Raw genomic sequence first — 23,544 nt, forward strand, 5'->3', positions numbered from 1 at the left:
AAAAACACTACTTTGCTGCCCCCTGGAGGATTTTTTTAAACCGCCAGGAGGGTTAAATAAAGCATTGGGGCTTATATCCCAAATATTAATAATATGACAAGAGATAATCATTAGCTGATTACGGTTATGGAGACCAAGCAGACAAGTAGATCCGGGTTCAGCACATTGCAGGGTGTGTGTGCCGCAAAGCCTAACTGTTAAGAAATGACCGTAGTCTCTCATATAAACAATGCTCTAGAAAACGTCATAGATATAACAGCTGCACAGGTATCTAGAAACTGAACTTACAAGCAGTACAAACAGAAATGATGCATATCGGAATCAAATGTAGTAGCATTATTTATTGGTTTATAAAGTGCCAACATATTCCAGGACGCTGTACAAAGTAAGAAACAAACATGGGGTACATCATAATAATACAGACAAATGGAATACACAAATATACAAAATACAGAATTGGTGACAAAATACAGAATTGGTAATCACAGTGACAAAAGTAACAACGAATAAAATGTATAATTAATTCCAAGACAAGAAAGGGGGAGAGAGCCCTGTCCTTTGAGCTTACAATGTAAAGGAAGGGGGAGGAACAAGAGGTGGGGTAGTATAGAATAAACATACCCAGAGACAGTGTGTTTTAGGATATCTAGTAAGAGTGCAAATTGGCTTTAGGACAAAGGGGAAGTGGCCTAAGGTAGAGCGTATGCTTGTCGGAACAAGTGAGTTTTTAGAGAGCGTTAAAAGGTAACAAAGGTTGGAGAATGTTGTTGTGGGAGGGCTTTCCAGAGGAGGGGTGAAGCGTGTGTAAAATCTTGTATATGTGAATGTAAGGAGGTAATTCTAGAGGAGGACAACAGCAGGTCAAGTACAGATCTGAGATTACGATTGGGTTGGTATCTGGAAACTAGTGAGGTGATGGTACAGTGGAGAGCTTTGTAGGTTAGGGCTAATGCCTGGTACATTCAATGAGATTTTTGGGCAGATTTACTTAATAATCAATTTTCCATAGAAGTGAATAGAAAACTGATCAGAAAATTGACTGGAAATCAGATCGGACATGTTGGAAATAATTGATCTGGAAGTAAATCTGCAAAAAAAATCTCATTGTGTGTACCGGGCATAAGAGTTTAATCTGGATCCTCTGGTTAATTGGTAGCCAATGATGAGCTTGACAGAGAGGAGCAGCAGAGGAAGAGCGGGAAGAAAGATGAATGAGACAAGTTGAGGTCAGTACAGATTGGAGCGGTGCCAGCCTGTTGAGATATTATAAGAGCGTGTATTAGCATTTTAGTTGTGTCTTGAGTGAGAGAAGGTCGGATGTGTGATATGTTTGTAAGTTGGAGATGACAGGAGCTGGTTAGGGAGTGAATGTGAGGAATAAAATAGATAGAGGAGAATAATATTACCTCTAAGTATAGTACTTTGGGAATTAAAGTTATGTGAATGTTATTAACATTTATTGTTATTTCAGGCAGAGTGGTGACAGAGCAAAGAAATGAACAGCACTACTTAAAAACAGATAAGTGCCTACCTGCAAGATAGTGCAAGCCCAACTTGTGGGATAAAATACACACCTAGCATACACATAACCTGTCTACCACTGGAGGATGTTGGTTTCCTGTAACAGCTTGCATGCAACTTGTTAAGTACTCGTCCCTCCCACTGCAGAGAAGTCATCCCCCTATGGGAGGGGACCTAACACTAACTAAATCCTAACCTATGCATATGCATAGCCTGGGCGCGCTACCAAGTAAAATCGAAAATTGTGCAAAAGGTGGATCAGCGCATCACCAGGCCGCCTCCGAATGGCCTACAATCAGAGGTGCGCTGAGCCCCCCCAGAAACTGCAAACGCACCTTCAACCCAAACAGAAGCTCTGCATATACCCCAAAAGCAAGGCTGCTAAGTGTATGCTCGGTGTGTATTTTATCCCACAAGTGGGGCTTGCACTCTCTTGCAGGTAGGCACTTATCTGTTTTTAAGTAGCACTGTTCATTTCTTTGCTATGTACTAATTTAATTCATTTTTGGTCAGCTGCTCCCACTTAGCAGCCTTGCTTTTGGTGTATATGCAGGGCTTCTGTTTGGGTTCAAGGTGTGTTTGCAGTTTCTGGGGGGGGCTCAGCGCACCTCTGATTGTAGGCCATTCGGAGGCGGCCTGGTGATGCGCTGATCCACCTTTTGCGCAATTTTCAATTTTCGATTTTAGAATGGTGACAGAGACGATGGAAAAATTATTAGTTCTGTTTTACTCATATTAAGTCTTATGAAGCAAGAGGACATGAAGGAGGATATAGCAGACAAGCAGTCAGGAACACATGTGAGGAGGGAGTTACGGTCTGGAGCCGAGAGCGAGAGGTGCAGATGTGTATCATCTGCATATAGGTGGTATTGGAACACAAATGAGTTGATTAATGTAAAGATGTCAATTATATATTATTATGTAATTAATGTTAATTATAAAGATGAATGTAGGGGTAAAATTCAGTTATGGTGAGGCCTACTGCCTAGCCAGTATATCACTTTCTACCCCATCAGAAGTATAGCAATTGCATAGGTGTAAAGTAATTGCATGTATGTAAAGCAATTGCATGTATGTAAAGTAAACATACAAGCGATATAGATAAGGATTACACATAGCAAAATCAAACACAGTGACATCACAAAGGCGAGTATAGATGTAATATTCAGCTACGGGGAGGTCTACTATCTAACCAGTTCACCACTTCCTTGGGGTCTTGAAAAAATAGAGTTTGGTCACCTCCTACAATACATAGCTTATCCGGGCACTGCATGGAATGGGGAATATTCCCTCCCTTCAAGCACCGCTTAATTTCAGTGAAAGAGGCCCGTTTCCTCTGCAAGTCAATCAGGAGAGATCATCCCTCTGGTATTCTCCACCATTAGATCCCCTTTGATGCGCACCATGAGCAGTATAGCATCTCCATCTCTGCTGTTTACAATCTGCGCTAGAAATGCAGGAGGCGGAGCACCAGGCTGTGGGCGTCTGGGCGGCACCCTATGCGCTCCTTCAACTGCAAAGGTTTTGTACAACTGATCAGTCCCAAACTGTTGTATTAGCCAGGCCAATAAAATCTTCAGGTTTAGTAGCCTCAGTGCCCTCCGGTAACCCAATGAATCACAAGTTGTTATGCCTGAGTCAGTTCTCTATATCATCAGACTTGTGATTAGCCACTGACTGCTGTGTAACAGATTGCATGTCTCTGGCTAGAGGGGGGCATGTCCTCAAGCTCTGATCCCTGCACTTCCAATTCAGATATACCCCCCTCAGCTATTGCATATCTTGCCTGAGAAGCCCACATCCACCTTCACTTCTTCAATGTTAGCTGTGACTGCTATGCATGTGTCAGTGATAGCAGACATTAGCTGAGCATGCATATCTTTTATTGTCACTTCAGTCTCTGTTTCTCCCTCACTTCCCCAATCAGAACTGTGTGCAGAGGGGCTGATAGACTCTGGCTGTTTGCATTGCCCAGGGGGAGAGAGCTCAGCTGCAGTGTGGGTAGGTAGATGGTGGATCTCTGCCACATGTAGCTGCTTACCAGACTGAGCTCCTGTGTGTCTGTGTACAGGGCTCTCAGGCTGCTGGGAACCATCCTCTCTGTGGGGGGTCCGCTCGGGAGACGATGGGCTCTCTTCCCTCTGCAGCCACAGGCCATGCTGGAGAGATTGGGCTTAATTCACAAAAGAGTGCTAACTGTTAGCACGGCCGTTTTCGCGCGAATTTTCGCATTGCGCGCGATCGCAAATTTTCGCGCGAAACGATAACGATTTGGCGCGCAAACGCGAATTTTACCGCGAAAACGATAGTTTTTGTTTGAAAATTCGCGTTTGCGCGCAAAAACGTTATCGTTTAGCGCGAAAATTCGCGATCGCGCACAATGCGAAAATTCGCGCGAAAACGGCCGTGCTAACAGTTAGCACTCTTTTGTAAATCAAGCCCATTGTGTGCAGTGTGGGAGGCCAGCGCCATCCTGCTGGAGCTGCATGAAGCACCCGAGGGAGGACATTACCGTCCCGCCTTTGTTTTTATTAGAGCGGGTGGTGGTGGTCATCATCCCTGGTGTGCTGCACATCCTCTGGGGTATCAGAGAGTGACTCTGCAGCAGACGGTGGGTAACGCTGGTGGTGGTAGGCCCGGAGCTCCTGCTATGTGCAACCTACTCTGTCGCCATCTTAGCTCCGCCACCTAATATTTCCTTTTTAACAATACCAGTTGCCTGGCTGTCCTGCTTATCCTCTACTGCTAACAGTTTTTGCTGCAGACCCTGAACAAGCATTCAGAATATTTTTAGCTTTTGAAACTACAAGGAAATTCCTTGCATGATTGGTTTAGGTCTGTGATACACGAGGCAGGGCTTATCAGCACAGGCCGCAGCTTGGCGTGGTTACAGCAGTAATGCTATAGTCCCCCGCGCACAACTGCCGGAACCCGAATTACATCTCCCTCCGAGTTGCTGCGACTCGGAGGGGGAATAGTATATAACACCCCCCGAGTTTGTGCAGCAGGGTCAGCCGTCATTCAGCTCACCCTGCGTGACAATGACCGGCAGACAGTCCTGCAGCCAGAGAGATCATCAGGACTGGCAGCAGCTGAGCTTGTGTAAAATGTTAAACATGTAGCCACTTATCTCAGCGGCTGATCCTTGAATCCCCCTATTCTCCATCATCACTCCTTTATAAATGATACTATGAATAATTACACTCATTTCAGACAACAATGTTCACTCCTATCACCCTCCCATTCACTCCTCTTGCACACCTGGTCACTGCCCTCCAGTGATGGGAACACAAAGCAAAGGGAATGTGATAGGATCAAACATTGTGCAAATTTCCTCTGTTGTAAATGGAGTCATTAGAAATGTTAAGCATGTAAAGAAACCAAAACTGGCAGCAGGGCCAAGCTGGAGAGGATCAGACAACACACACAGCTCTGATAAAGATGATGGGTAGCTGAGAATGTAATTGTTCAGTAAGGGAAGATGAGGTATACTGCTCAAAACAAATAAATAAATAAAGGGAAGCTTCACACAACGTAACTCCAAGCCAATCACACTTCTGTGAAATCATACTGTCCACTTAGGTAGCAACACTGATGGACGATTTCACATGACTTTGTGCAAATGGAATAGACAACAGGTGGAAATTATAGGCAATTAGCCAGACATCCCCAATAAAGGAGTGGTTCTGCAGGTGGTGACCACACACCACTTCTCAGTTCCTATGCTTCCTGGCTGATGTTTTAGTCACCTCTGAATGCTGGCGGTGCTTTCACTCTAGTGGTAGCATGAGACGGAGTCTACAGCCCACACAAGTGGCTCAGGTAGTGCAGCTCATCCAGGATGGCACATCAATGTGAGCTGTGGCAAGAAGGTTTGCTGTGTCTGTCAGCATTGTGTCCAGAGCATGGAGGCGTTACCAGGAGACAGGCCAGTATATCAGGAGAGATGGAGGAGGCTGTAGGAGGGCAACAACCCAGCAGCAGGACCGCTACCTCCACCTTTGTGCAAGGAGGAACAGGAGGAGCACTGCCAGAGCCCTGCAAAATGACCTCCAGCGGGCCACAAATGTGCATGTGTCTGCTAAACGGTCAGAAACAGACTCCATGAGGGTGGTATGGGGGCCCAACGTCCACAGGTGGGGGTTGTGCTTGCAGCCTAACACTGTGCAGGATGTTTGCCATTTGCCAAAACAAACACCTAGATTGAAAAAAATTGCCACAAATGCACAATATATGGTAGCAGAGCCGTCAGCCAGCCAATGCCACAGCCTGTAAGATGCCTGATGTACGCTAGGGACCAACGCTTACAAACGCCTGCAAATGCATGCAACAGCTGGAGGAGATGAAGGAGTTTTATATAGACAGTAAAGAGCAGCAACAATCCAATGCACTGAGCAGCATGAAAGAGTCCTCAGGATTCAGTGTAAGAATGCTGCCATGTGCACTTTGCAAGAAGTAAAAGAAACATTGGAAAAGAACACTAATGGCCAAATCACTTTCTACACACAACACAAATGTCTGACAAGCAGTGATTTACACTCAAGACGTTTCCCACACTTAGCACATTAACCTCCATAGCGGTAGTCCCGAGCTAGGGTCGGGGAGGAAAACCGCAGCTAAGAGCGGTAATCCCGACCTCTGCTCGGGGTACCCGCCGGAGGCTGAATGCAGAGCAATGCGTGCAGCGGGAGCGTTTCTACATACCTCCCGGGGATCCCGAGGTCGGCCGGCATTCTTCTTCCTTTCCTCCGGGGCTCTGCTTCCTGCTGGTGAGATGGTCATGACAACAGCTGACAATTTCACTTTAGAGTTGCAGCGCCACCCGGAGGATGGAGGTCTAACTGCAGCGCCAGGGAGGTGAGCGATTACTGTAACTGCTGCAGATCTCCCTTGCAGCATGATTTTTTCCAGGTTTTACGTTCTGAAAGGGTGCAAAAAATTGCACCACTTCCAGACCCTAAAATCCGTAAAGAATCATAACGCCAAGGGGGTTAATAGGGCTTCTCACCAGTGTGAGATCTCTCATGTCTGACAAGGTGTGCTTTATGTCCAAAACGTTTCCCACACTCAGCACATGTATAGGGCTTCTCACCAGTGTGAGATCTCTCATGCCTGACAAGGCTTCCTTTCTCTCCAAAACATTTCCCACACTCAGCACATGAATAGGGCTTCTCACCAGTGTGAGATCTCTCATGTATGACAAGGCTTCCTTTATGTGCAAAACATTTCCCACACTCAGCACATGAATAGGGCTTCTCACCAGCGTGAGATCCCTCATGCCTGACAAGGTTTCCTTTCTCTCCAAAACATTTCCCACACTCAGCACATGAATAGGGCTTCTCACCAGTGTGAGATCTCTCATGTATGACAAGGTTTCCTTTCTCTCCAAAACATTTCCCACACTCAGCACATGAAAATGGCTTCTCACCAGTGTGATATCTCTCATGTCTGACAAGATGTGATTTTTGCCCAAAACATTTCCCACACTCAGCACATGAATAGGGCTTCTCACCAGTGTGAGATCTCTCATGTTTGACAAGGCTTCCTTTATGTGCAAAACATTTCCCACACTCAGCACATGAATAGGGCTTCTCACCAGTGTGAGATCTCTCATGTCTGACAAGATGTGATTTCTGTACAAAACATTTCCCACACTCAGCACATGAATAGGGCTTCTCACCAGTGTGAGATCTCTCGTGTTTGACAAGTTTTGCTTTCTCTCCAAAACATTTCCCACACTCAGCACATGCATAGGGCTTCTCACCAGTGTGGTATTTCTCATGTAGGACAAGATGTGATTTCTGTACAAAACATTTCCCACATGTGGAACAGGAATGAGACCCATCAGCAGGGGGAGAGTTGTGCTGGCTATGGGGCACCTCAGGGTTAGACAGGTGAGGGGAGTCTGGGGAAATATTTGGGGTAATCAGGATATCTGCAGGAGACTCTTGTCCAGTGACATCATCATCCGTTGTACAGTCTGTGGATACAGAGCGACGAGTCTCTGAGAGGTTCCTGATGCCGGGACTCCGTCCTGCAAATAGAGAATCATCATCACTTCCTGTTAGATAATTCTGAGGGGAGGAACACTTATCATTAGGGAGGGTCAGTGAGCTGCTGATAAACTCCAAGTTGATGCAAAGATGATGCAGATTGGAAATGGGCCAGATGCAGCATCTGTGTAAGTTGCATATAATTAGCATATAATTTTTACCATCTCAGAGTTATTGGCATATCACTGACCATTGCTAGTTATCAGCCTGACAGAGAACTGCAGAAGGTTGTGCTCATTACAGGCGGCCAATTACATGACAATAACTTTGCTTTGCAGGCAAAATTTCTGTATCTTGGAATCTGGACAATGAAATGAATTACCTGGGAAATGTGATTAGCTGCATACAATTTGCATGACATTTGCATACAAGTACAGTGATTTGCATCTCATTTACCTCCCTACACCTAAAGCATTGGCCACACATTGACAAGCAGTAGATTGTACAGATTGATGAGACAATGGAAGCAATGTGTTAAGCCTCATCTACACGCGTAGATGAGGCTCCGATGTGTGTTATCAATCGAGCCGCTGATGCGGCTCGATTGATAAGATCCGACAGGTCGGATCTTGCTACCACCGATTCCCTGCTCGTTCCCCGCGAGGGGACAATGGCAGGGAATCGAGCGGAAGATAAGCGGTGCGGCGCGGAGACGAGCGGGTATCGAATCCGGCGCGGGCGAGCGGGGACGCGGAAGAGGCGATCCGGCGGCTAATCGAGCCGCCGGATCGCTGCGTGTAGATTTAGCTCAAGTCTTGTGACAACAGACCTATATGTACTTATAGCAAGAAATGTGTGTTATGTTTGTAGAACAATGTGGTGTCACTTGCACATTATTATTACCATTGTGCAAAATCTTGTTCCAATTTGTGCAAATAAAGATACTGTGACATTACACAACATAAATTATAGGAGCTGCGAGGTAGAGGAATTCTCTATTTACATCATGGAGACCCCAAACCACTAATACTTCTGTAGCTGTATAAATACATCCATATATACTCCTTGATATCCAGTATAGCCATATCTCTCCTCCATCTGTCTAATAAGAAACCAAGCTGCTGCACACTGCAGTTCCTATTGGACAGAAGATCAGTGGGGGAGGGGAAAGGGTGTCACTAGAAATCACTGGACCTCCCCCTGCAAAACTTGGGAAACCCCCTCCACCTTTGCAACAAACCTCTCCTCTGCACCTGTGTGAAACCCTTTTACATGGTTGTGAATGCCGGGATTTCTATCCTCTTTAAAGTGTAACTGTCGGGCGTAAAATCAAAATCGATTCTTATTTTTATCTGGTTAACAAGTAACAAAGATGCTAACCAGTAGCTCTAACCTCAACCATCATGAAGGGCTTTGAGCGCCTGATCCGGGCCCTCCTGAAACAGTCCACAGATACCGTCATTGAGCCTCATCAATTTGCATACAGGGCAAACCGGTCAGTCGAGGACGCCATTAACGTGAGCCTAGCATACATCACGGAACACCTAGAAATGCCTGACTCTTACGCTAGGATCCTGTTCTTGGACTTCAGTTACGCTTTCAATACCATCTGTCCAGACATCCTGCTGGACAATCTTGTGCAAATAGGAGTTGTCATCTCCCTCTGCAGGTGGGTCAGGGACTTCCTCTCAAACAGAACGCAGAGGGTGAAGCTCGGCAACTGCTTCTCCAGCGAGAGATCCACCAACATGGGAGCTCTGCAAGGGTGTGTACTGCCCCCGCTCCTGTTCTCCCTGTACACCAACAACTGTACCTCAACCTCTGACTCTGTTAAGGTCATCACATTCACGGATGACACAACAATCATCAGCCTTATCAGCGGCAATGGAGAGCTTGCCTACCGCAGCGAAACTGAGAGGATCTGCAACTGGTGCAGGGGAAATGACCTCATCCTCAACACGGCAAAGACTGTAGAACTGATCGTAGACTTCAGGAGACACTCCCCCACCCTCCACCTAGTCCTAATTGGGGAGACCGCAGTCTCCAGGGTGCCGAGTGCTCGGTTCCTGGGCACAACTCTTACTAGCGATCTTAGATGTGGGAGAACAATATCAAAATTCAAAAGAAGGCACAGCAGAGGTTATTCTTTTTGAAACACCTGAAAAAATTTGGTATCCCAAAGAAGCTGCTCATCAGCTTGTACACTGCCACCGTAGAATCTATCCTCTGCTCCTCCATCATCGTCTGGTATGCAGGGGCAACAGCTAGTGACAAATACAAACTCCAGAGAATAATTCATGCTGCGGAATATACCACAGGTTTGCCCTTGCCACCTCTTTATCTCCTCCACACCGCCAGACTGGGGAAGAGGGTCAAAGGGATCTCTCTCAACCCCTCCCATCCAGGCAATCGCTTCTTTGAGCTCCTCCCGTTGGGTCGCCGGTTCAGAGCAATTGCCTCCAGGACCAGCAGGCACAAGTGCACTTTCTTTCCCCAGGCAGTCCTCCTACTGAACTCTTAGCTCCTGTCAGGCTGCAACACTCTAGCCCTGGGGAAGCAAATCCGCAACCGGCACCTGGTCTGTATCTGCTGCCCATTCTGAACCATGAACTGTATCATGTAACTGTTGTCCACCCTGAACTTTGAATCATGGACTGTATATGTTGCCCACCCTGAACCATGAACTGTATCATGCGTCACAGAATGTATATGTTGCCCACCCTGAACCATGAACTGTATCATGCATCACAGAATGTATCTGTTGCCCACTCTGAACCATGAACTGTATCATGCATCACAGACTTTATCTGTTGCCCACTCTGAACCATGAACTGTATCATGCATCACAGACTGTATCTGTTGCCCACCCTGAACCATGAACTGTATCATGCATCACAGAATGTATCTGTTGCCCACTCTGAACCATGAACTGTATCATGCATCACAGAATGTATCTGTTGCCCACTCTGAACCATGAACTGTAACATGCATCACAGACTTTATCTGTTGCCCACTCTGAACCATGAACTCATACGCAGACCTCTCCATACACCTTAAATTGACTCATGGATCTGAATATTGTATGTCTTGCATTGTATATTGTACAATATTGTATCTATTGTTTGTACCATGTATATTCTCATTTACTCTCATGTCGACTATGCCTTGTCTTGTCCTGTCCTGTCTCTGCCAATGCCATGTGCACCACATACAATTCCGGTACGTTATCTGACGTACTTGGCGAAATAAAGATGATTCTGATTCTGAACCAGGCAATCCAAAAGTTAAAAATCACTATTACTTTTCTTGTAGATAAATGATAATTCCCCAGTTTACCTGACTCTTATTTGGTACATTGTCGCACAAAGGAAGTTGCAGGGCATGCTGGGTTGTCTTTTTTTGCCTCTTTACTTTCCTCTCAGACTTAACTAATGCAGTCTGATTGGCTGAAGACACTTTCCCTCCTGTTTTCCCCTCCCACACTTCTGTTCCTCTCTGATTGGCCAATACTTCTTATGCTGAGACAATGCACTTTCTATTGCAGAGCTGGGTGGGAGTGGCTGAAGACTGGGAGGAGGGCGGGCAATGCATACAGTATGAGGCAGAGGAGAGTAAGGGAGGAAATTACATCAGGATTGGCTTTAAGATAGACACAGTTAAAATGGAGAATCCTAAGAAGGATTTTTTTTCTATAGAAAAATCACTACAATCAAAACATGGACAGTGCAATACATATCTTATGTAAGTAGAGCAAGTATTTATCTACTTATATATGCACTGGGTTTTTATTTTCTGAGATAGTATTGTTGACAGCTCCTCTTTAAAGAAAACCTTATTATTTTTTTGTCATCATGTGACACAGGTTCTACCATAAGAAGCTCTTAGGCTGGTGCACATTTGACCTGGAACATAAATTTGCCTTCTCAAAACAGAAAGCTTTTACAATTTTTCATGTTAGTGTCAGCCTATGATGTCTCCCACAATGCATCACTGCTGAACATGCAAATTGTCCCTTTGTTGACCATGAAAGCTAAGCACACCTCCAGAACTGCTGGAATGCAGTGATGTGATAGCTTGTTTCAGCTTTCAGGGACAACAAATAGATGATTTTCAGCAGTGGTGCATTGTGGGATAGCTCAAAAGCTCAATCCAACCTGAATAATCACAAATATCTTCTGTTTTGAGAAGGTAAATTTCTGTTTAGCATAGCATTTTAGTGAGAGGGCTTTTTGGGCCTTTTAGCCCCTTACACACTCCTAGGAGTTCTGCTTCACCCTGAGCTTGCTGGGCAATCTGTAAATGTGAGCTGAAGTAACAGGAGGACAGTCACAGCGGATGTGATGTAACATGTGCTGTGACTTTCCATTGTTGTCGTTGCTATCTATGTCACTGCAATAGGCACAGCATACATCTCCAAACTAGTGATAGATCACGAATGAACGATTGGGGACTATTCACAAACATTTCTGCAAATGTTCACAATCTTTGAACTTCAAAAACCTTTAGGGCATATTTTCAGCAACAATTGCTGTGTGTCAAAACTGTCCATAAACCCGGGCAGTGGCACAGCATTCCTCAAAATATGTATTTTACACAGAGGCTTTTTTTTATAATGGCCGCTGTGTTTACCTACCTAAAATTGTTATTTGCAGCCACTGTAGCAGAGGCTTTAAATATTTGGCAAATGCTTAATTCTTAAAGTACACTGCGGTCACAAAACATGCTGCTTGTGCAGTGTGGGCCTAACACTGGGTGTAAATAAGAGAACTGGAAGGCACTCGGATACTGGACATATTGGTTAATCAAGTGTCACAATGCTGCATATGCTACAGGACCTGGCGACGTGCACAAGACAACAGAGACTAGTCCCAATGAACCAACAAAGTAGAGGAAAAGTCTGGCACTGTCACTTTTAATGGTCTGAAGGAACAAGCAATCATGGGCAATGGTGAAAAGTACTTATCTCATCCGGGTGGTTCTGTGTGCTGAGGGGGTGTAGACAGGGGGTGCCAGTGGGTGAAAGCCTAACACCGCTTTACAGGGTGACGCCTAGCTTCTACTGAGGTCAAAAGTTGCACAATGAGTGGTGCTGGGGGCAGCCATTAAGTGCTTTTCACTTGAAAACACAACTTCCAGACCAGCAGTTCAAGTCCCGCCCCTTGAAACCCCCCCTTCCCCTCACACAGAACCGCCCGGATGTGTAACTGCCTGACTCCTCCTATCCCTTCGGTATGTCAGGTTTGCTTTAGTGCCCTGCCCCTACTGCATGACTTCTCCCATCACCTCGGTATGTCAGGCTTGCTTTGGTGCCCTGCACCCATTGCCTAACCCCTCTCATAACCTCGGTATGTCAAGCTTGCTTTAGTGCCCTGCAACCACTGCTTGACCCCTCCCATCACCTTGGTATGTCAGTCTTGCTCTAGTGCCCTGCACCCACTGCCTGACTCCTCACATCACCTCGGTATGTCAGGCTTGCTTAAGTGCCCTGCACTCACTTCCTGACTCCTCTTATCTCCCCGGTATGTCAGTCTTGCTCTAGTGCCCTGCACCCATTGCCTGACTCCTCTTATCTCCCCGGTATGTCAGGCTTGCTTTAGTGCCCTGCACCCATTGCCTAACCCCTCTCATAACCTCGGTATGTCAGGCTTGCTCTAGTGCCCTGCACCCAATGCCTGACTCCTCCCATCACCTTGGTATGTCAGGCTTGCTTTAGTGCCCTGCATCCACTTCCTGACTCCTCTTATCTCCCCGGTATGTCCGTCTTGCTCTAGTGCCCTGCACCCATTGCCTGACTCCTCTCATCTCATCATGCAACTTGGACGCAATAAGAAATAAGGTAGGTCCTATCCTTTTGGAGGTGGGTGCGGGCGGCCCTCTCTGGCAGTGGCAGCGCTTGGGGGGGCCGTCCTGCACTTCTTAACCTCCCCCCAGGGGGGCGGCTACAGAGTCTCTGAGCAGTGAGTGTGCTTGGAGTGCGCTGTTGGCCCCCCTTTTCCTGGGATCCTGGGGGGGCCTCCACGTGGCGATCCTGGTTAAGTGCTAAATGCTGTGCGAACTAATCCCCCGCAGGGCAAAAATTTTGCGATGAGTTAGTTGGCAAAACCCTGCATGCCCTGGCATGCGAAAGCGAATGCAGATTTGCTTGAGCAGTGTCTCATGAATAAGCTAATTAGGCCTTATCTGCAAAGCCAGGTATATAAGGGTTCACTTGGTGTTTGATGCACACACCCTTTTTGCAATAAATATGACTCCTCTCATCTCCCCAGTATGTCGGGCTTTGCCTTCACATTTCAAAGCAACAGATTTGATATCCGCAGTGCCAGGTGTTTTTTTTTTTTTTTTTTTTTGTGTGGCCATGGTGGATCATGGAGTCAGCTTAAAAGCGCTTGTTCCTGGCCAGGAGTGCTTCTACAGTGGTTTGCAAAAGTATTCGGCCCCCTTGAAGTTTTCCACATTTTGTCACATTACTGCCACAAACATGAATCAATTTTATTGGAATTCCACGTGAAAGACCAATACAAAGTGGTGTACACGTGAGAAGTGGAACGAAAATCATACATGATTCCAAACATTTTTTAAAAATAAATAACTACAAAGTGGGGTGTGCGTAATTATTCAGCCCCCTTTGGTCCGAGTGCAGTCAGTTGCGAATACTTTTGCAAACCACTGTATAATCCAGCATTTATAATTGCTCTGCTAACCGGCCACTGGGGCGGAGAAAGAACCGGTAAGGCTCGGGTCTCACTAATCCTGCAGCTGCCAAATGGACCTGTCAGTGGATCCTGTGCTAAGCATGATCTGACTAGTGATAGCCTGCAGTTCACATCGGTGGACAGTTCACAGCAAAAATTTGCCATTGGTATTTACCGCAAAGCTTATGTAAGCTTATGCTCATTGTAGTCATTCATGTGTTTGCTGTGCATTCACCACACTGCTTGTTCCTTCGGATCATTAAACGTGACAGTGCCAGACTTTTCCTCTACTTTGTTCAATGGGCTTAACACTGCACTATAAAATCAACAGTCATGTTAAACGCTTTGTGTGACAATCTCAGGTGACACACAATTTTTACAGTACAACACGGTCACTCAATCACTTTATTTTAACACAGTGACAGGCTGTAACAGTAATGCAGCCACACACTACACTATACTAAACAGGCGGTGTATATAAGCTACACACCACAAACAACAACAACAAAAATAACAGCAGGATCAGAGTCATTTAAATGACTTTTGGAGTCTCTAGCTGGTGAACTGCAAGGAGCAGAACACCTATGGAAGCAGCAACACAGCACTGAATAACACAGAACAGTGTCAGCAAGCTATCTGTCCCTCAATCAGCAGCACAGCTCTCCCTACACTGACTGCAGTCTGACTGTAAAATGGCTGCCAGGTTTGTTTCTTTTATGGGATGTGTGGCCCATATGGTAAGAATGCTTAATTGGCTGTCCTGCCTCATCTGACTTGAGGGTGAAGGGTCAATTTTTGCTGTGAACTGTCCACCGATGTGAACTGCAGGTCATCACTAATCAGAACATGCTTAGCACAGGATCCACTGACAGGTCCATTTGGCAGCTGCAGGCTTAGTGAGAACCGAGCCTTACCAATTCCTTCTCCGCCCCAGTGGCCGATTAGCAGAGCAATTATAAATGCTGTATTATTGCACTCCTGGCCAGGAACAAGCGCTTTTCAACTGACTCCATTATCCGCCATAGCTACAAAAAAAACCCCAAAAAACCAAAAGCACCTGGCAATGCTGATGTCAAATCTGTTGCTTTCAAATGTGAAGGCAAAAGGCCCATACACACGTCGGATTTTAGCGAACGACCCGTCGTTTGAACGTTCCGTCGTTTGGACGTTTTCGCGTCAAAGCCGACGTGTGTACAGACTATCGTTCGGGAGATAAGACTGGTTACCAGCGAACCGCCCGGCGGATCGCTGGTAACCAGTCTTATCTCCCGAACGATAGTCTGTACACACGTCGGATTTGACGCGAAAACGTCCAAACAACGGAACGTTCAAACGACGGGTCGTTCGCTAAAATCCGACGTGTGTATGGGCCTAAAGCCTGACATACTGGGGAGATAAGAGGAGTCAGGCAATAGGTGCAGGGCACTAAAGCAAGCCTGACGTACCGGGAGATGAGAGGAGCTAGGAAGTGGGTGCAGGGCACTAAAGCAAGCCTGAAATACCAAGGTGATGGGGAAGTTAGGCACTGGGTGCAGGGCACTAAAGCAAGCCTGACGTACCGGGGAGATGAGAGGAGTCAGGAAGTGGGGTGCAGGGCACTAAAGCAAGCCTGACATACCGGGGAGACGAGAGGAGTCATGCAGTAGGGGAAGGGCACTAAAGCAAGCCTGACATACCGAGGTGATGAGAGGAGTCAGGCAGTGGGTGCAGGGCACTAAAGCAAGCCTGACATACCGAGGTGATGAGAGGAGTCAGGCAATTGGTGCAGGGCACTAAAGTAAGTCTGACATACTGAGTTGATGAGAGGAGTCAGGCAGTGGTTGCAGGGCACTAAAGTAAGCCTAACATACTGAGGTGAAGGGAGGAGCCAGGAAGTGGATGCAGGGCACTAAAGCAAGCCTGACATACCAAGGTGATGAGAGGAGTCAGGCAGTGGGTGCAGGGCACTAAAGCAAGCCTGACATACCAAGGTGATGAGAGGAGTCAGGCAGTGGGTGCAGGGCACTAAAGCAAGCCTGACATACCCAGGTGATGGAGGAGTCAGGCAGTGGGTACAGGGCACTAAAGCAAGCCTGACATACCAAGGTGATGAGAGGAGTCAGGCAGTGGGTGCAGGGTAGTAAAGCAAGCCTGACATACCAAGGTGATGAGAGGAGTCAGGCAGTGGGAGCAGGGTAGTAAAGCAAGCCTGACATACCAAGGTGATGAGAGGAGTCAGGCAGTGGGTGCAGGGCACTAAAGCAAACCTGACATACCAAAGGGATAGGAGGAGTCAGGCAGTAGGTGCAGGGCACTAAAACAAGCCTGACATACCAAGGTGATGGGAGGAGCCAGGCAGTGGGTGCAGGGCACTAAATCAAGCCTGACATACCGAGGTGATGGGAGGAGTCAGGCAGTGGGTGCAGGGCACTAAAGCAAGCCTGACATACCGAGGTGATGAGAGGTGTCAGGTAATGGGTGCAGGGCACTAAAGCAAGCCTGGCATACAGAGGTGATGGGAGGACTCAGGCAGTGGGTGAAGGGAACTAAAGCCTGACAGCCGTTTCACACTGGCGGCCCCTTCTTCCTAGGCTGGATCGCTGTACAGCCGTACTTCTTGGTATTTAAAACCCAGTGCTGCATACTCACAGGTAACGGACATCCCAATACTCCACCTCTGGGTCTAAGGCCGAGCATCTCAGCTGTGTCAGACACACAGGAAGAGCTGACACGCAGGCAATTCCCTATAGATGTGGAAAATCAACATTTCTTTTGAGGCATTTGTCCCTCTCGTGACCCTTCAAAAAATAATAATCTATCACCACATAAACTATAAAAATATCAAATTGTATTCATAAATAAAAAACGAAATCATAGCCCATCAATAGCCCCCATAGATGATCCAGAAAACCACCATCCACTTAAAAACCTATTCCCATCATGCTGTCTATGGGTGCCCCAAAGTGCAAGGTCGCCCCCCCTGCTCTGCCTGTAGCCTGTCTAATGTTATGCTAGGCGTCCCCAGTCAAAACAAAAAAGTCCAGAAAAAAATGAGGTATCTTCATGTGTTAGTGAAGCAGAACATCTGTTGGATTGTATGACATGCACGTGTTACGTCCGACATCTCATTTTTTGTCTTAGATCGTATTCACCCCAACCCTAGAGAGGGTGATCCCGATGTAACTTTGCTACGCAGTGAGACGAAATGGATCTATCGGCTAAATGCCGACATCCCCTCTCCCCCCTCCCCCCCCGGTCTTAATTAGGAGATTGTCCACAAGATAGCTGCCGGGATGGCCCTGCCGATCTGCTGACTTTTTGTTTCCTGCACGACGTCGCCGGAGCATGGTGACGTTCGCCAGATGGCCGCGCCTGCCGGGATGGCCGTGCCGATCTGCTGACTTTTTGTTTCCTGCACGGCGTCACCGGAGCATGGTCATGTCTGCCAGATGGGCGGGGCCTCCCCCCGGGTGGATGTGCACAGCCACAACAGCGCAGCCTGATATATTTAAACAGTAGTTTTAAGACAATATGGCAGCTCTGATGATGCCGGTTACACGGCGAAACTAGTCAGCGGGAGGCGCCCCACCGGATCGCCCCTAACACTGCAAACCTGGTATCCATATGCTGTTCCCACAGCATAGCACAGCAGAGGTTTTCTTCTATCCATCTGAGGACTACATAACGCTGGATGCTCATTGATCTACTAACTAATCAGGATCTCCTCACACATGGGTGGGACTGTTCTATAATAGTAATCATGATTACAATATAATCCATTCAACCTTCCATAACGAAGCACAATATGTATTGAAGGATCCGTGGCTGCGATTTGGCCATTTGCTTTCTTGAGTGCAGAAGTTTAATGATCCTGTGATGTCTTGGCTGCGATTGGCCCTTTATATTGACTGCTAAGAAAATGGATTCATGATTATATATGACCTTATACTGAAGGAATTTCTGTTGCTTCTGACTCTGGGACACCATGTTTTTGATGAACTTTGTAACTCCGCTATACTAACAATTTCATGTGCTGACTGCTTTTTGCTTTATGATATAACAACATCAGTGAACCATACAATCCAACAGATGTTCTGCTTCACTAACACATGAAGATGCCTCATTTTTTCTGGACTCTTGTTTTGCCTGGGGACGCCTAGCATAACATTAGACAGGCTACAGGCAGAGCAGGGGGGGGGGGGTGGGGGGGGGGGGGGCGACCTTGCACTTTGGGGCTTCCATAGCCAACATGATGGGAATAGGTTTTTAAGTGGGTGGTGGGTTTCGGGTTCATCTATGGGGACTATTGATGTGCTATGAGTTCGTTTTTTATTTATGAATACAATGTTGATATTTGTATAATTTATGTGGTGATAGATTATTATTTTTTGAAGGGTCACGAGAGAGACAAATACCCCAAAAGACATTTTGTTGGTTTTCCATTACTTTTTGGAGGTATCTCCTCCTCCTGACAAATTTTGATACATTAATTGCTAATTCCATATAGAGATATGCCAATTACTCTCCTCTTCTAGTTGATTTTCCAATTCCCTATAGATAGCGTCCTTGGTTGCTGATAGGGCTGCCGCAGTATACCGGTATGACGGTATACCACGGTTTTAACGTGCATGGTAATCATATGACGACCGACGCTAGCAGCAATAAATTACCTGATCCGGCCGGCACGTGCCCCCGCTCTCTCCGCTTTCCCTTCTCCACGCTGGGCTCCGGCTGGGTTCACTTACTTCCTGTCGGGGGAAGTTTAATTAAACCGTAGAGCGCCCTCTATTGTTTAAACCTCCCCGACAGAAAGTAAAGTGAAGCTGGAGCCCAGAGAGGAGAAGAGACAGCGGAGACCGGGAGACTCGTGCCGGCCGGATCAGGTCATGTATGGGGGGGGGGGAGAGAAACGGCGCCAGTGGCAACTTCACAGATTGTGCATCGGTTTCATAGTAAAATCGATTCAAAATCTGTTTGCAGTGCAGGCAGCCAATAGATCCCTCTTTGATCAGATTCGATCACAGAGGGATCTATCTGCTGGTCAATCTGGTGGCAATCGACCAGTGTATGGCTGCCTGAACTCTTGCATAGGACAGATTGAAGGAAAACAGAACTGCATCCTACCTGTATGTATAAAGAGAGTTTAGCCTATCTAATATTCTACCTCACACAGCTGGCACAGCAGCACACGTTGTAATATGATCTCCTCCCTGTGTCACCACCTGCGACCTGACTGAGGACAGAATAAAGAAAAAAAAAGAGCAATGCTCGCTGCTGCCCTGCATGTGTTTAGAGGCAAATTGTCTGTCTAAAGGCTCATACACACGTCGGATTTGACGTCAAATCATGTGTATGTACAGTCGGTCGTTTAGCTGATAACGCTGGTTTTGACAGATTCGCCGGGTGGATCCATAAAACCAGCGTTATCAGCTGAACGACCGACTGTACACACGCCCGATTTGACGTCCAAACGACCGGTCGCTTGGAAAAATCTGACGTGTGTATGAGCCTTTAGACAGTGTATGTACCTTAATGCCCTCTCTGTGACTGAGCAGCACAACAGCAAACTTTGTAATTTGATCTCTCCCCGTGTCAGCTGACTGCCACCGCATGCGCAGCTAGCTAAGCTCATTAAATTGCAGGAGCAGGGTGAGCCTTTTTACAGTTTTACCCAGTGCCCCAAATCTCCCGATGGCTTAACCACATGTATGCCGAGGGAGTGGGACGCCCCACACTGGGGTGGGTGGGCATTATTTAATTTAAGGGCGGGGCCTGGGACAAAATAACTGTATAATACCGTATACCGTGTTTTTTTTTAGACCGTTATCATACCGTGGAATTTCATAACGTTGCAACCCTAGTTGCTAAGCAACCGGGGATCGCACTAAGGTGGCAGAACGATGGCATGGGAATCAGCGACGGAATTACAGGAGAAATGTAACACTTTATTAGTTCAATCAGCGCTGCTGACACTAGCAAAAGACCACTGCTAAAGTCTCAGAGGAAATGAGGGCAGCGCAGTGTGAGAGAATAAAGAGACCTTTCTCTTCCTCAGGGTGTCTGTATTGTTATTGTTAGCAAGCTGTCACCATATATATTCATGAATAATAGTTATAGATGGCAAAAATCTAACATGGGTATGGCGTACGTTAAAAAGGGGCGCTGGGAAAAAAGGGCGCCGGGTTTTTAACGATAAGCATGGATAACGTTTAAAAATGTATTGTACTGTATTTCGTTTAAAATTAATGTTTTTTAAAGTTATAAATCATTAAATAATGTGCATTAAATCGGCAATTGTAAAAACGTTAATCTTTCGTTTAAATACTGAAACGTATAATAACGTTAAAAAAAAAAATTACTAAGTAACCCTCCCTGTACCTACCCCTAACCCCTAGACCCCCCTGTTGATGCCTAAACCTAAGACCCCCCCTGTTGGTGCCTAAGTAACCCTCCCTGTACCTACCCCTAACCCCTAGACCCCCCTGTTAGTGCCTAAACCTAAGACCCCCCTGTTGGTGCCTAAACCTAAGACCCCCCTGTTGGTGCCTAAACCTAAGACCCCCCTGTTGGTGCCTAAACCTAAGACCCCCCTGTTGGTGCCTAAACCTAAGACCCCCCTTTTGGTGCCTAAACCTAAGACCCCCTGTTGGTGCCTAAACCTAAGACCCCCCCTGTTGGTGCCTAAACCTAAGACCCCCCTGTTGGTGCCTAAACCTAAGACCCCCCTGTTGGTTTTTTCGTTTAAAAATAATGTAAAAAAAATTTACTGTTTTTCGTTTAAAAATAATGTTTAAAAAAATATTGTACTGTTTTTCGTTTAAAAATAATATTTAAAAATGTATAAATCATTAAATAATGTGTAATCATGAGAAGCAGTAATAAAACATTAAGTCTCCGGGCGCCGCTTTTAAAACGTTATTTTTCACCGGCGCCCTTTTTTCCTATCGGGCGCCCATTAAACGATATTTATTATAGGAGTGAATGGCGGCGCCCGATTTGTCCACTAGCCTCAGGCGCCCAAATTTACTGTTTCCACATAGCATAACCCCTAATATGGCCAGTCTGTGAGCAGTGACAGTCATAACAGCAATACACATACACATTATTCCATATTTACTGCTGATTACTCACCTGTTCTGTCCTCTGTAACAGTGTCCTCCTCTTTACTTGTCCCTATCATGTCACCCTCCTCTGCAGACTGCTGATCACTCCTCACATATGTCTCTTCTTCTTCTTCCTCTTTACTTGTCCTCATCCTGTCACCCTTCTCCATAGACTGCTGATCACTCCTCACATATGTCTCTTCTTCCTCTTTACTTGTCCTCATCAGGTCACCTTCCTCCATAGATGGCTGATCACTCCTCACATATGTATCCTCTTGTTCCTCTTTAATTGTCCTCATAATGTCACACTCTTCCATAGACTGCTGATCACTCCTCACAAATGTCTCTTCTTCTTCCTCTTTAACCACAACACTTCCATGCATAAATTTGCCACACTAAGTGCACAAAGTGAGAGATAATGTAAATGTGAACAGACATAACAGCATACACAGGAAGAAAGAATGTGTCATGGTTTGGAGTCTCTTGGGACCTTCAGCCCCACCTACCTGATAATAGTGGGGGATGGTGTGATCTTTCTGTTGACAATCCTGGGAATAAAGAGGACCTGTACATCTCTCTGGTGGGTTTCTGTTACTGGATCCATCTGCAGGAAACACACACTGACTGAATACAGCTGAAACTTGAAAAATTCGAATTTTGCGAAAGACTCCATTTATTTTAGTAATACAACTTAAAGGGTGAAACTAATATATGCAATAGACTCATTACATGCAAAGCAATATATTTCAAGCCTTTATTTGTTTTAATTTTGACGATTATGGCTTACAGCTTATGAAAACCCTTAAAGAGAATCAGAGAGGAGTCTCATCGCAGTTTTTTTTACTTACCCGGGGCTTCCTCCAGCCCCATAAGCATGGATGTGTCCCTTGCCGTCATCCTGCGATCTCTCGTTCAGCCGCAGTGAGCCCCAGTAACAGACTCAGTGACGTCAGTCCGGGTCTACTGCGCATGTGCGGTAGGTCCATGTATGCGACCCTGACTGGCTTCGACTGAGCCCGTTACCGGGGCTCACCGCGGCTGAACGGGAGATTGCAGGAGGACGGTGAGGGACGCATCCGTGCTTATGGGGCTGGAGAAAGCCCCGGGTAAGTAAAAAACTGTGGTAACACTCATCTCTGAGTCTCTTTAAAATCAAAATCTCAGATCATTAGTATATTGAGAAAATATTCTATATCCTAGGCTCAGAGTGTCAGACTCTAATCAGCTAATTAATCCAAACTAATCCAAAACACCTGCAAAGGTTTCCTATATTAGTTTCACCTAAGTTGAATTACTGATATAAATGGACTTTCACCTGTACATTGTCTCCATGTATTTATGAAATGATGGAGGGGATCTCAGTCTGCACTCTTCTTTACAAGACATGAAAGTCTCCTCTTACCTGGTGATGTGCGGGGCAGCTGATTCTCTATCATGGTGTCCTTGTAGAGGTCCCCATGTCCTTCTATATACTGACTCTCCTCCATGGAGAAACAGACAGTGACATCCTGACCCTTTTTAGGAACCTGACACATAAATGATACAGTCACCACCCAGACACACCCCTTGCTGTTACTGGATAATGTCCCATAATTCCCAGCACTGCTCACCTCTCCTGTCAGCAGCTCCATCATCTTCCTGGTGATTTCCAGAATCTTCTGCTTGTTGTGTCTCTCAGATATCAGGGGTTGAGGTGGGGGCACAGTGATGGTCACATGATCACCAGACTTTAATGGAGGAAAACTCTGTATAGAAAGAGCAACAATAATGTCACATGACCTCCCAAAATCCTCCTCACCTCTCCAGTGAGCTGTGTGCAGGGCCAGGACAAGGTTCCCCAGCACTAGAGGTGGAGAGACCTCCAGTTATTTATTTAGCACAGGCAACGCGTTTTATGATTCTAAGCCCGCTTCCTCAGGCCATTAACAGTGCCAATTGCATCAGCAAACGGAGCCTCTTTTTCAATTTTATCTTGTTTTTAATCCAAATTTATTCACACTTGGGCGCCTCTTTACCCAAATTGTGCTTTACGTACCCCCCAACATACCCTTTTGGAGGGGTGTAGACAGACCACACATGGTTTAAACCATAGCGATAATCAGTCACTTTTACCAAGCAGAGTGACCACACCCATGTCCGGCTGGACCACCCCGAGTGGAGTCAGATGTGTTGTCTCCACCTGCTTCCTGCGGTTAGTTGCCCCTTTGCAACCCACCTTTGTGAGGAGTACAATTACCTTACCTGTTGGTATCTCGT

General features: G+C 46.3%; 1 protein-coding gene across 1 annotated transcript in view; it reads right to left on the reverse strand.

Moving 5' to 3' along the window:
* Positions 1-3,964: 3,964 nt before the first annotated feature.
* The window catches only part of LOC137535333 (zinc finger protein 585A-like), a 250,135-nt gene continuing 230,555 nt past the window's right edge, over positions 3,965-23,544 (reverse strand). The window contains exon 9 of the mRNA XM_068257163.1: positions 3,965-7,322. Coding sequence (XP_068113264.1) covers positions 6,513-7,322 — 810 coding nt within the window. The 3' untranslated portion in view covers positions 3,965-6,512. The remainder of the gene's footprint in view (positions 7,323-23,544) is intronic.

Source organism: Hyperolius riggenbachi, chromosome 10 (genome assembly GCF_040937935.1).
Source record: "Hyperolius riggenbachi isolate aHypRig1 chromosome 10, aHypRig1.pri, whole genome shotgun sequence".
NCBI lineage: Eukaryota > Metazoa > Chordata > Amphibia > Anura > Hyperoliidae > Hyperolius > Hyperolius riggenbachi.